General features: G+C 43.4%; 2 protein-coding genes across 3 annotated transcripts in view; one reads left to right on the plus strand and one right to left on the minus strand.

The window, feature by feature from the left end:
- The window catches only part of tspan33b (tetraspanin 33b), an 18,613-nt gene extending 17,340 nt beyond the window's left edge, over positions 1–1,273 (plus strand). Inside the window, exon 8 of the transcript XR_011989688.1 lies at positions 269–1,273. The gene's annotated coding sequence lies outside the window, so the exon portion shown is untranslated. The remainder of the gene's footprint in view (positions 1–268) is intronic.
- Positions 1–11,670, minus strand: part of LOC111834697 (tetratricopeptide repeat protein 38-like) — a 15,084-nt gene extending 3,414 nt beyond the window's left edge. The window contains exons 1-13 of one of the 2 annotated variants that reach the window (XM_072710319.1): positions 11,604–11,670; positions 10,963–11,040; positions 10,746–10,827; positions 10,290–10,461; positions 7,018–7,191; positions 6,578–6,653; positions 4,667–4,786; positions 3,890–3,949; positions 3,395–3,433; positions 3,079–3,160; positions 2,687–2,852; positions 643–802; positions 238–311 (exon numbers count right to left, since the gene is read on the minus strand). In XM_072710319.1, coding sequence (XP_072566420.1) covers positions 238–311; positions 643–802; positions 2,687–2,852; positions 3,079–3,160; positions 3,395–3,433; positions 3,890–3,949; positions 4,667–4,786; positions 6,578–6,653; positions 7,018–7,191; positions 10,290–10,461; positions 10,746–10,827; positions 10,963–11,040; positions 11,604–11,633 — 1,313 coding nt within the window. In that variant the 5' untranslated portion in view covers positions 11,634–11,670. The remainder of the gene's footprint in view (positions 1–237; positions 312–642; positions 803–2,686; positions 2,853–3,078; positions 3,161–3,394; positions 3,434–3,889; positions 3,950–4,666; positions 4,787–6,577; positions 6,654–7,017; positions 7,192–10,289; positions 10,462–10,745; positions 10,828–10,962; positions 11,041–11,603) is intronic. The other variant, XM_023794273.2, reaches the window with a different exon arrangement.
- Between the last annotated feature and the right edge of the window lie 1,864 nt (positions 11,671–13,534).

The raw sequence follows: 13,534 nt of genomic DNA on the forward strand, positions 1-13,534 counted from the left end.
TTATTATTTATTATCATTAAATCTGGCCAGTCGATCTAGTCTACAGTATATTGGCAGCCACTCCCCACGCCCCCACTGCCAATACACCAGCCCCATTCAGTAAGTTTTAACCACTTAAAGCCTCATTTATAGCACTGGGAGATCTGAGTATATGTATGGTGAGCAGATAATTCAGTCACATTGTTTTTGTGTTATACTGCAGCACTTACTCTTACTCTGAATCTATGTAATGCTCACCTGGCTAGTTTGTGATGCTGTTCTTCCTCAGATTTCATTGCAGCATGAATGAGAAGCTGATTGAGGACATCTCTCTGAAAAGTGAGCGTGGAATGAACACAGACAATGTAGAAACTAACTTCACAAGGGTCAAGCTCCTAAGACAGGACAGCCAGGTGTCCAAATGGTAACCAACTCTGTACAGGAGAAGCAAAAAGACAGATGTAAGAATCCTCTATATCAAAGGACTGGGTTGAGAAACTCTCTATATCTGTGTATCACAGGAACAACCTTGCCTGCAACATAAATAGAAAAGAAGACCTACTGACATTTTTCCTGTATCTCTGCTCCCACTAGAGGGCAGTATTAGTAAATTCCTCACTTACATTAAGCAATTATACTATACTATACTACTCACAATCTCACCTGTGCATCACTGCCCCCTATCTCATGGAAGCGGTACCGGATTGGCAGCAGAAGTTCAACTGCACGGTTACAGTTGCCGCAATCATACTCCACCAGAGCCTGGCACATGGGCACTCCAATGGGCCTCGCCAGCTGCCGTAAATGGTGTTCTCCAGGGTCCCTAGAAGAGGTGAAATAACTTGTCATCATAATCTCACCATTGTTGGTATGTTAAGTTTGAACTTAAATGCATTTCACGCATGACCTGAAGTGTGATTACATTCTTTGCAGTGGTTCCAACATGTGGTTACCAGGGGCCTCATGTACAAACGGTGCGTACGCAGGAAAATGTTGCGTATAGCCGTTTCCACGCTCATGTCGAGATGTATAAAAACAAAACTTGGCGTAACGCTGCGCACATTCTCACGGTAGCTCCAGATATGGCATACGCACATTTCTGCTCGATTTTGTAAACGGACGGTACTCAGTGGCAAGTCATTGCTACTGTGGTTTCCCTTTTTAAACTCACAATCGTGACGCTGACTTTATCAAATACACCGACATTAATTGTATGTTGTTTACAAATGTACAGCACCTGATTTTTAATCATTTTGTAACAATAAAATGGTGCAGAAAATGAGTATTACAACTACCATGGCAGCTCTTGCGTTATTGGAAGACATAGCTTATGGAAGAATTAAAAGAGAGCACGTATTCAGGGATCATATACTGATTTCCTGGTCCATGATGATGACTGGCTTCTAAGTCGATTCAGACTTCCAAGAGCAATCCTTTTGGAGCTGTGTGGTAAACTGGGGCCAGCCGATGAGGAATTGCGCTATAGGCTACCTGTTCCTTTACAAGTTCTGTCCACTCGCGGGTTCTTAACCACTGGTGCTTTTCAGCGAGAACTTGCGGACCGATCGGGTATTTCTCAGTCAACACTGAGTCGCGCCATGCCAGCTGCATTGGACGGCATAGGCTAATCCGCATTTCACCCAGATATATAAAATTTCCTTACACTGTGGTTGAACAGGCAAATATTAAAGCGCAATTTGCAGCGATGTCCGGTTTTCCCAATGTAGTCGAATTATCGACTGCGCGCACATTGCTATAAAGTCACCTTCAGAGAACGAATTTGCTTATGCTTATGTAAATAGAAAGCACTTTCACTTTATTAATGTACTCTATTAATGCACTGGGGGCACCTCTTGTACTATTGTCTGTAAGAATAAACAAACAGAATAAACTAAAGTAACACCGCATCTGCGCCCTACGTGTTATTCATAAACATGCAAGTAATTCAAACAAGTATGGTACGAGAAAAACACCCGCGCTGACATCGGCGTCCCCCTCACCCGATAAAAGTGTGTCCCCAATCATCACAGCAACTAGTTGCTCAAAGGGTGTGATACCGGGAATTCCGCGACCTCCGCCTGTGCTTTTAAGACTCTTACGATGAGCGGCCGCTCATTTTTTCACGTCGATTTTAATGTCCGACCACTTCTTTTTAATTTCGGCCACCGTGCCATTCTCGGAACCAACACTTTTAACTGACTCTGCCACATTTTGCCACTCCGTCAACTTTCGTTTATTGCTGATGCCACTTATACTACCAAATAATATCACTTTTCTTTTCTCGATTTCTGTTAACATGACCTCCACTTCGCACTCACTGAAATACTTCTTTTTCCCATGTGGTTTATTCATTGTTGTTTAAGAAAAACAAAGCGGGCATTTATACAGATTTACATATGCAAATATACTCGTTCACGTACGTTAAATTTCACGCTCATTGGGATTTATAAAGGGAATGTGCGTAGATCTGTGCTTACGCACAGTTTTATGGATCTGGATTTTTTCTTGCTTACGCACATTCCTAGTTTTGTCCGTATGCCATGTTTTAGTGTGAATTCTACGCACGTCGTTATACATGAGGCCCCAGATCAGTAAATATCTCTTTATGGGGAATTTCAGCAGCTTTCTGTATTATCAATGAACCTGGATAAACTTGTGTGTTAAGAGCAGTAAGGCACTGGTTGGCCCTCCTGCAAATGCCACTCACTCTGCCAGCTCCTGCAGGGTTCCCAATAGCCTGTGGGATGCTTCACGTTCCTTGGCACCTAGTGATGCCATGAGGAAGTGCAGGTCATTGAAGAGCAGCACATGGTCATCTGAGTGAGCCTGGATCACCCTAAACAGCTTCTGCCAGCGTTCCTTCATACTCATGCCTGGCTGAACACAAACATGCGTCTGTACACAAACAGTATTACACATATTGTAGAGTGGGTCTGTGTTTCAATCTACAAAGTACCTGTGCAGACATAACTCACTCTTCAAAGGAACCACACAGATTTCCATACGTCCACAGTAACTCAATTAAATCCACCTTCATTCAGAACTCATACATATGTCAACACCGCAAGAGGGCAGCATTGGGCTCATTGTGCCACTTACCCTCCATCTCCAGTCTATAGAGCATGGAACAGCAGTCGACTGTTGGAAGCATGGCCCCACTAGATATGCACCGTGGCGCAACCTGCAAGGAAACAGTGCAAACCGCAACACCAAAAGATATTTAAGCACTGCCTAAATGTCCCAGAGGCAGGTAACTGTGCTCCGACTCAGCTTAGAACAATAATCTCAACATGGGTATAGATTAATTTGTAGCTTTAACCTTGGTATGGCAACAAAGGCTTGGTTCAGTTTCTTCATGGTATGTGCAGGTTAAAGAGCTCTGGGACAAGTTCCTGTGAAGTCATGGAGGTCTTACCTGAGTATCATATATCTTCAGAGCTGCCTCATGTTCCCCCTGTGGAGAACAATATTTCTGTATTACTCTAATGATGTTTAAATAAAAGTTAAAAACTCGCCAAAAATATCAAATTTAATGATCACTTAATCGCCTACAGTATAGTATAATTTTGTAAAAAGAAATACAGTATATAACATTATATAAAATACAAACTCACAGACATACATATTGTTTACTTTTGGTTTCATACATTGCATATTTGGGATAAGATCACAGACGACATTTAAAAACAAAATGTTTTATGAAAATTCAGATGAATGAATAGGTAAATTATAGATAAATGAACACTGCATTAGGTTTGTGAACCCTGCAATATTGTGGGGGGTGAATACTTCTGCTCAAATTTCAAACATGGTTGGCAAACTCCCAAGAGTACAAACAGTTTTTACAGCCCTATTGTATCACTCTCACAAAGTGTAAAAAAATGCCTTCAAAATACAGTGGTACGGTCACCTTTTCAATGTGGTACAGAGCCCAATGCCAGTAGTTATGAGAGGCCAGCATATCAGCTCCCTAAAAAGAAAGTGACATTATTATCAAGGCTACTGATCCTGCTGGGCTTCTACTTTGTACAGAATTATTCATTTTCTGGACATTCAATTACTGGTGATCCATGACAGCTCTTTCACAGAAATCTGTAATAGCAATCAATGGTATCTTACAGACATTAACTACACGCAGTGACAAAACAATGTTAAGCACCCAGACGGAGTGGTGGAAATGAAATAAATCTGCACTTGCTGAAAGTTCATGTAACTGTATCGCAACATTTGTAATATCAGATCAAGATGTACTACACAGACGGTTTTTTGGTATAAATTAGAATTCATGGTAAACTCACTAGTGCTGATGTTGGCTTAATGGTATTTTTGGACTCACCTAGCAAGACAACAGATTCCCAGAAATGTTAAATTTTGTCCAAGTAGCACGATGCATATCACAACTCAGCAGAAACTGCAGAGGCTTTCGCCTCACTACCCGTGCATAGTTTTACTGAGCATTTTTCTCATGATAGATGAACGATGAAATAAGATGTGATAAAGCAGACTTGTAAATCTCTATATGTTGCTTTTTACTAGATTTCTTTCAGCTCTTGGTTATATCACCTTCCCCAGACTGTTGGGCACTCATTTCTTCATGGCATCCTCGGATATCCCATTGCAGAGACTCCATAAAGTCACATGATGCAAAAACACCGTAGACAGAAAATTACTTCACAGAAGCACTCACCTTCCAGTCCTTCTCATTTGTCTCCATGAACCTCAGGCCCTGGTCCAGTTCAGCTCTCATGTGGTGCACATGTGCCATGGTGTGCACACTCCAAGCATCATCTGGGGTCAGTGCCAGGGCCTGTGGGGTCAAGGTAAGGGTGGACAATATGACCTAAAATTATCACAAAATTATTTCACTTTTTGGATGATGACGGTATTATATCATGGTATTATTTTGGGAGCAGTAGCATGTACCACCCCTTTATGTAAGTTAAAAAAATTGTATATATTCAGTACACTATAATCGCTATTACATTTGGGTATGGGTGGACTTATTTTGAAAAAATACAAAAAATTACATTTTCTCATATTCATTTTAATTGTCAGAGTAACAATGCAATGGGAATGACAAGCCGCTTCAGCAGAAAACAGTGCATTTTACAGTTAATATCTAATAAAACGCAGGGTTGCCAACTTTGGTAAGCTGGCTGGAGTGAGGTTTTCAATTTGAGGCAAATCTGCACACATATGGGACCTACTGAAATAAAGGTAGCTGATTATGAGAAAGACCTTGGTGTGTATGTTGATGCTTCCATGTCTCATTCTCGCCAGTGTGGGGAAGCAATAAAAAAGGCCAATAGGATGTTGGGGTACATCTCCAGGTGTGTGGAGTTTAAGTCAAGGGAGGTAATGCTAAGATTATACAATTCCTTGGTGAGACCTCACCTAGAATATTGTGTACAGGTTTGGTCACCATATCTTAAAAAGGACATAGCGGCCTTAGAAAAGGTGCAGCGTAGGGCCACAAGAATGATTCCTGGTCTTAGAGGAATGTCATACGAGGAAAGGTTATTTGAGCTAAATCTGTTCAGCCTCAAGCAAAGGAGACTGAGGGGGGACATGATCCAGGTCTATAAGATTCTAACAGGTTTGGATGCTGTTCAACCGAATAGTTACTTCAGCATTAGTTCAAATACAAGAACTCGTGGCCATAGGTGGAAATTAGCGGGAGAACATTTCAAACTGGATTTAAGGAAGCACTTCTTTACACAGCGTGTAGTCAGAGTATGGAATAGTCTTCCTGATAACGTAGTGCAAGCTGAATCCTTGGGTTCCTTTAAATCAGAGCTAGATAAGATTTTAACAACTCTGAGCTATTAGTTAAGTTCTCCCCAAGCGAGCTCGATGGGCCGAATGGCCTCCTCTCGTTTGTATAGTTCTTATGTTCTTATGTTCTTATATGCACATGCATTTTTATGTATGTAACAGTTTTATTACCTTGTAAATAGCGTGTAGGGTTTGCAAACTACCACAAAGCTTTTGATATTGCTAAGTTTAGGTTTACAATGAAATATTATATATTTGCTGTAAGATTCCTTGTGTGAGCATGACAGTCTGAAAGTGCGTCACACCTGCAGATGCATGACAGTTGGAAACCTTGAAAACATACTGTAGTGCTGTGACCTGCACAACGAATGGGGTTTAACCAAATCAGACTTAACCCAGAGGTTATTTGCGAACACGAGGTTGACAAAATCAGGTTGACTCAATCGGGGCTAATCAGTACTACGACGCCAGTTAAGAAGTTGATTTGTTAAATCGCTGTTAACTGCATTATATTTTGTGCGTGTTCACACAAATGGAGCATGTTCAGCAGCGCAAGGCACCGTTTGACTCATGGCGCGATCTCCATGTTTCACGGAGGAAGACTGTATGCTAATTATGCAGGGTTATGAGGAGTTTAAATAAATAAATGTTATACTAGTTATGTTCCTGGCCCCCTGACCAGAATAACCAGTTAAAAGATCAATTAAGTTGTTTTGAGAGACCAGTACAGGCACCCTGACCAGAATAACCAGTTAAAAGATCAATGAAGTTGTGTTGAGAAACCAGTACAATACACATTACCATTGCCACTTTAAATTCTTACCTCTTTTGTAAGTTTTTCTGCCTTGTCATAAAAATTTGTCTCCAGCAGTCCAAATGCATACAGCCCTTTAAGGTAGCTGGTATTAATAACAAAAAATATGATATTGTATTAAAAATGTATAACTTAAATATTTATGTACTTTGTAACATAGATATTTCCCAAAAAGTTCCAGTATTTCTCATTAAACACAATTGTCTTTTAAGAACTGAGGCATTTGCATCTAAAACAAGTGTACCTATAATGGCAGAAAATAGATAAAGGTAAGAAAATGGATCATAACAGTAAGCTTTATGGATTTCATAATTCTTCATATACAGGGACAGAAATCTACACTCCGCATACAGTACTGCAGTACATTTAAAGTTGAATACATACTTCTACCTCTAAAGCGAATATAGTTACATAAGTTCCTGCAACCCTGTCATTAACATCTACTGTACCTGTACAAAGGCATGTGGGGCTTCCAGTGGGGTAGAACGTGTGCCAACGTGTCTCTCATTTGTGTCTTGTAACCCAGGAAGAAAAGGTTAACCTGTGCAAACTTGATGGCCAGCATGTCTGTGGGGTATGACACCAGGATCTCGTCCCAGAGGTCACTGGCCTTGGACAGACATCTGGAAGATTTAAAAAAAAAAAAACTTTCAGATACCTACTTATGGGTATAACCATACAAACAGGTAATAATCAATTACCGAAAGAACAGCAATAAAGTGTAAAAGTATATTAGCATGGAACTAAGACATCACAAGCCAACAGAAAAGATCCAACACATATGGATGTATAATGGTCTGAAGGGGCAGGACACCATTTTTCCACAAAAAAATCCATCAGTTGATGTTGAAAACTACTGTCTTACACACCATCCAAGACCAGCCAAAAGTGATTAAACAGTTGAGATCGTCAGACTGGGACAGCTATACCATATTTGACATCATTGTAATGGTCTTCCCTGCCACTCACTCACAACCCATGTATTTTTATCAACATTTTACTCACAGCAGGGTAATAATGGTCCTGGATATGATGCTAAACTGCACCCAGCCCTGCAAGTGGTCCTCCAACTTGCAGGGGAAAATTTTGGGGGTAGGTGGTGGGATTGGCAGTCCAGCCACAAAAAAACAACTCACAACAGCTTGGAATAAACAGGCACGATACCCTTCTGCTCTCTGCAGGAGTAGATCTGCTGCAGCTGCCTACAGGAGGGCTGCATGCATCATGAAGGGGATGGGGGAAAGCCTTCTGGAGCCTCAACCCCGGAAAAGTCGAAACCGTCAGAGAGGTAATAGGACCGGGTCTGCTGGGGATCAGGGCTGGTGTAGTGCTGAGGCTTCGCCTGCTGCATGGTGGCAATTGGGTCCCACTTTGAGGTGGCCCATCCAGGTAGGTGCGTGGAACGTCTTGTCTCTTGCCTCTTGTGTGGTGCTCCCGATATCTTTGCAAGAGGACGAAGGTCCAAGTCTTTAGAGTTCTGGTGCTCCCTGTCTTACTTATGTTCTTAAGATGACCATCTTTCTCTGCTGTTGGGGGAACTTTGTAAACTCTGCATTTCGGTGGCAGCAGTTTCTGAGTTACGCAGAGTGGGGAGTGGCCAGATCTTTATAGGTGGGTATACCTACTTTTGGTGTGGTAGGTTTTATGGCTGCCCTACTCAGGGAGTAGCTGTTGCTGTAGTGGATCGGCTCCTCCTGATGGTGTCTGATGTCACTCCTTTCAACTAGTGTATTATGAGACTCAGGCTAATGCACTCCTTGGGTGTCTTGTTTGTTGTCTCAGTGAATCATCTGACTACGGTGAGTGATGTTTTACTCGCAACTTCGCTTGGTGTTGGATGGGTGCCCATGAGGTGACACTCCTCTGGTCATGGGTGACTTCAGTGTGACCACTAGCAGGGCTGGCTATAAGGATTGTGTCGATCCCCATGGATCTGGAGACCAAGGTCAGGGGCTGCAAGTCACTGGATCCTGGTTCCAACGCCCTGAGCTGCACTGTTGGACTTGGTGCTGCAATATTAGTAGTGCAGTGAAGGAGATCAATTACATCCTTGTGGGCTGACGCTGGAGGCTCCTGCAGAACTTCAGAGTCTACATAAGTGCCCAGTTTGTGAATTCTGATCACAGACTTGTTATTGCTACTCTAATGATTCAGCTTACAGATACAGTAGGCTACCACCTACTAGGACAGGGGTGGCCAGTATTATCCAGAAAGGGCTGCTGTGTATGCAGGATTTCGCTGCAACTCCCTGCTTAGATAACTAATTGCTAAGTACTAATTAGAGGACTGACTGGCTGAAGAGTCCTCACACCTGGGTTTGAACAGCTGTCCTAAAGGTTATCCCAAAACCCTGCATACACACTAGCCCTTTGCGGATAGGCTTGGCCAGCCCAGTACTAGGAGAATGAGGCTGGACTTGGCCAGGCTCCAAGATCAAGCTGTTTCTGATGAGTTTTCCTGCAGTTTGTGTGAGGTACTTGCAGACTTGGGTGCGACTGCTGACTCTAATGTGATGTGGAATACCTTCCATGATAAAATACTGGAGGTTGCCAAGGGTTGTGTTGGAGTTGCCAGTGTTCCCAGAAGAAGGTGTTTTGTCTCACAGGGCACCTTGGATATTTTCGAAAGGAGTCACAGCGCAACTCCAGCCTGTACCGGAAAATTAGGAAGACAGCTGTGAGGGCTCTGAGTGCAGATAAGAAGGTGTTTGTTAGAGGTATCTGTGAGCAGGTGACACACCATCTGTGGTCTAGTGACCCACATCCTGCTTACAGAGGAATCGAAGCATTATGCACATCTGAATCTGTTCCTCAGGGACTTGCAGTCAGGGCGGGTGATGGGATGGTCCTTACGGATGACACTGCAGTTGTGACCCGCTGGGCTGGCTACTTTCAGCAGTTGTTTAAAGTGCCAGCTAGGATGTTGGACATCTCTGGGTGTACGGTTCTCAAAGCTGATCCTCCGATCAGCTGTGACCCACCCAATCTCACTGAGATTGCACAGGCTGTGAATCAGCTGGGGGCATGGAAGGTCGCAGGGATCTGTGGTATCCGGTGTGAACTTCTCCATGTTGGTGGTATGGCTGTCCTCCTGGCATTGCAGGCTCTGATTGGGGCTCTCGAGAGACTGAACGAGGAGTGTCTGGGATTGCGGTTGTCCTGAAGACAAAGATCCAGGCATTTAATGACTTCTTAGGCACAGCCATCAGCAGTATGTCTATCTGTGGGGAGAATGACAACCTTGTTGAGAGATTTACTTACCTCGACAGTGACATTCATGTCTCTGGTGACTCTTCCTATAAAGTCAGCAGATGGATTGGGAGAGCATGGGGGGTCATGAGGTAGCTGGAAAGAGGTGTGTGGTGCTCCCGATATCTTTGCAAGAGAACGAAGGTCCAAGTCTTTATTCTGGTGCTCCCTGTCTTACTTTATGGCTGTGAGACATACAGTAGACGGTATCCAGTGAGCTGAGACGAAGACTGGGCTCCTTCGGTACTGAGTCTCTTTGGAGAATCCTTGGGTACCACTGGTTTGACTTTGTGTCAAACGAGCAGTTGCTAGAGGAGTCCCGAATGAGGCACATTACCTGCATTGTGAGGGAGTGTCAGTTACAGCAATATGGCCATGTGGCCATTCTGGATAGGTTTGGCCACCCCTGGTTTATGGTAACAGCAGTAGCAGGACAGAGGAAGCATAATAATTTGCTTGCCATGTAGGCATACCCTCTGGATAGCTGTTCCAGAGCCCTGATATGGAGTCTCTCTCTGGGCGTGAGCTCCTGCTGCTGGGCCAGCTCCAGGGTCCTCCTCACAGTTTTGGCCAGCTGCTCGTTCCGCAGTACCGAACTACTGCCTCCAATCAGCTCCAGGCCCGCACTGACCACATGGCCCATTACTACGTGAAAGAACCCGTTACATGACACAGAGCCAACATTCACACTGTAACTTGCTCAAAACTACCATTAAAAAAATGACACAGACTTTAGTGTGGTTACCACAGCTGGACGGTTTACAGAAGCACCTATCTTCAACTCATTTCTCATGTTTCTTTAAATCCAGGCATGGTGAACAAATTTGGAAACCAAGGTGAACATGTTCTCCCTGGTATTCATCTACAATATACTGACTAAAGCTATATTATTATGCAGAGGTTTTTCTGCTGCAGTAGAGCCTACCTACCAAAGCTGGGGTCAGCAGCCACCAGTCGGGACAGACAGCCCTCAATCCCCCCCAGGGACTCATCATTACGCCAGGTCACTATCTGCATGTTAACACCCAGAAGCACAATCGCAGACAAAGGAGATCAGACACTCAGTAATGCAAAACCTCACAATCACAACCAAATATTTAAGGTCCGGCAATTTGCCACATTTGCCACATTGAGGTTACAGACTACCTGAGTAAGTATAGCGTCGTACAGTTTGCAGGCCTCGTCACTGGTGGTGGATAGAGGCAAACCTTCTGCCTGCCATGCCTATTAAATGAAGGCAAATGAATGGTTTGGAAATTGATTTTTTTAAAAAAGATAACGGCATAAACATGGAGTCATTTAAATATCTGACGTCAGCAGCTGCTTTACCTGTTGTCTGTACTGTACAGTACTTTCAATTCTCTCACCAATCGCCTGCTGCCTGAATGAACCATGCATTTTCATATAAAAAAGATATTTAAAAACCGTTTCTCAATTCGGCGTTGGAAAGGCGAAACTATTTTTAATATTTCAAATTTAATTAATGTACCCCGCAGCTACAGTATAACTAACGTCAAACAAAAGTAGGCTACATACAAAAGTCGTGTTAAACAAAACAAAAAACACAACACACATGCACACAATTTTAGTACACGTACACGCACACAACAGTACTAATCAAACTATGGATACTTTCGTTTTAACGCGCATATGGCACGTAATGTAGTCGCGCCGCTACAGCTGTCAGTATATTTAACACACACACACACACACATATATATATATATATATACATATATATATATATATGTATACACACACACACACTCACACACCTGATTACTTACTTTACAGTCTCTGAAGCTACCGGCTATCATGTCTCCACGCCTCCAACAGTGATGTAAGAACCGGGGTTTTCTAAATGACATAAGTACCAGACCAGTCATGTGGCATGTGACGCACACAATGATCTCTGCCCCGTTAAAAAAGTATAATGACTGAACAAATGAAAACCAGAAATTTTCTATATTTTCATTTAAAAGTTTTCTAAAAATACACATTTCTTTTGAATATGCTAGTTTTTTTATTTATCACCTTTACTACATTGATATTTTATTGTGTCCTTTATATCATAAAAATTTTATTATGAAGTGAAATTCATGCATATTCTAATATATTTGCCAAATATGCATGTGTCCATCTGTGAGTTAATGGTGTGTGAGAAAGATCTTTACATATACTGTAAAAGACAGTTCTATGTATATATTCTACAATAATTTGAGTGTGAAATAAATATCACAGCTGTGATCAATGATCAGAGCCCACCAATCAGCATCCTCCAACTAGCCTCCTTGGATGGTATAGTCATTTTGAGTTCCTGCCCCAGGTGAGACATGGGGTGGAGGTCGGACAGGTGCTGGGAGATGGGGTGGAGTTCGGACAGGTGATGGGAGAAGGGGTGGAGGTCGGACAAGTGCTAGGAGATGGGGTTGAGGTCAGACAGTTGGTGAGAAATGGGGTGGAGGTCAGACAGGTGCTGGGAGATGGGGTGGAGTTCGGACAGGTGATGGGAGAAGGGGTGGAGGTCGGACAAGTGCTAGGAGATGGGGTTGAGGTCAGACAGGTGCTGGGAGATGGGGTGGTGGTCGGACAGGTAATGGGAGATGGGGTGGAGGTTGGCCAGATTCTTTTTTTTTGTGATCACTGAGTCAGTTTCTGAAGGGTGCATTTAAAGCAAGATAAAGAGCTAAATCTGCACAATACTGATTAGGAAGAATTGCAAAACCCTGCAATGAAGTTTATCGGTTTGTGCGTATTTGCATCAGACTTCCATACTAACTATTAAACAGTGATACTATTGCATTTCAAAAAGGAATTTACAAACTGCAGGGGACAATAAATAAATAGACATATACCAATCTCATTTCAATATCAACACAAATACACTGTAGTGATATAATGAAACCGCTACGTGGTGGCCGGGCCCCGGGGGTGGACGAGATCCGCCCCGAGTACCTGAAGGATCTGAATGTTGTGGGGCTGTCGTGGCTGACACGCCTTCTCAACAGCACGTGGAGGTCAGGGAAGGTGCCATTGGATTGGCAGACTGGGGTGGTGGTCCCCTTATTTAAGAAAGGGGACCGGAGGGTGTGTTCCAACTACAGAGGGATCACACTTATCAGCCTCCCTGGGAAAGTCTATTCCGAGGTACTGGAGAGGAGAGTGAGATCGATAGTCGAATCTCGGATTCAGGAGGAACAATGCAGTTTTTGTCCTTTCCGTGGAACACTGGACCAGCTTTATACCCTTGCAAGGGTACTGGAGGGGGCCTGGGAGTTTGCTTATCCAGTCTATGTTTTATGGATTTGGAGAAGGCTTACGACCGGGTTCCCCGAGGTGCTCTGTAGGGGGTGCTTCGGGAGTATGGGGTCCGGGGTCCACTGTTGTGGACGATTCGGTCCCTGTATGAACGGAGCATAAGCTTGGTCCGCATTGCTAGTAATAAGTCGGACGTGTTCCCAGTACGGGTTGGGCTCCGCCAGGGCTGCTCTTTGTCATCGGTCCTGTTTATAATATTTATGGACAGGATTTCTAGGCGCAGCCAGGGTGTTGAGGGTGTTCAGTTTTGCAGGCACTTAATTGGTTCGTCGTGGCTAAGAAAGAACTGAGCCAGAAGGCAAAGCTCTCGATCTATTGGTCCATCTTTGTCCCTACCCTCACCTATGGTCATGAGCTATGGGTAATGACCGAAAGAATGAGATCACGAATACAGGCAGCC

This window comes from Paramormyrops kingsleyae, chromosome 3 (genome assembly GCF_048594095.1).
Source record: "Paramormyrops kingsleyae isolate MSU_618 chromosome 3, PKINGS_0.4, whole genome shotgun sequence".
In the NCBI taxonomy this organism is placed as follows: domain Eukaryota; kingdom Metazoa; phylum Chordata; class Actinopteri; order Osteoglossiformes; family Mormyridae; genus Paramormyrops; species Paramormyrops kingsleyae.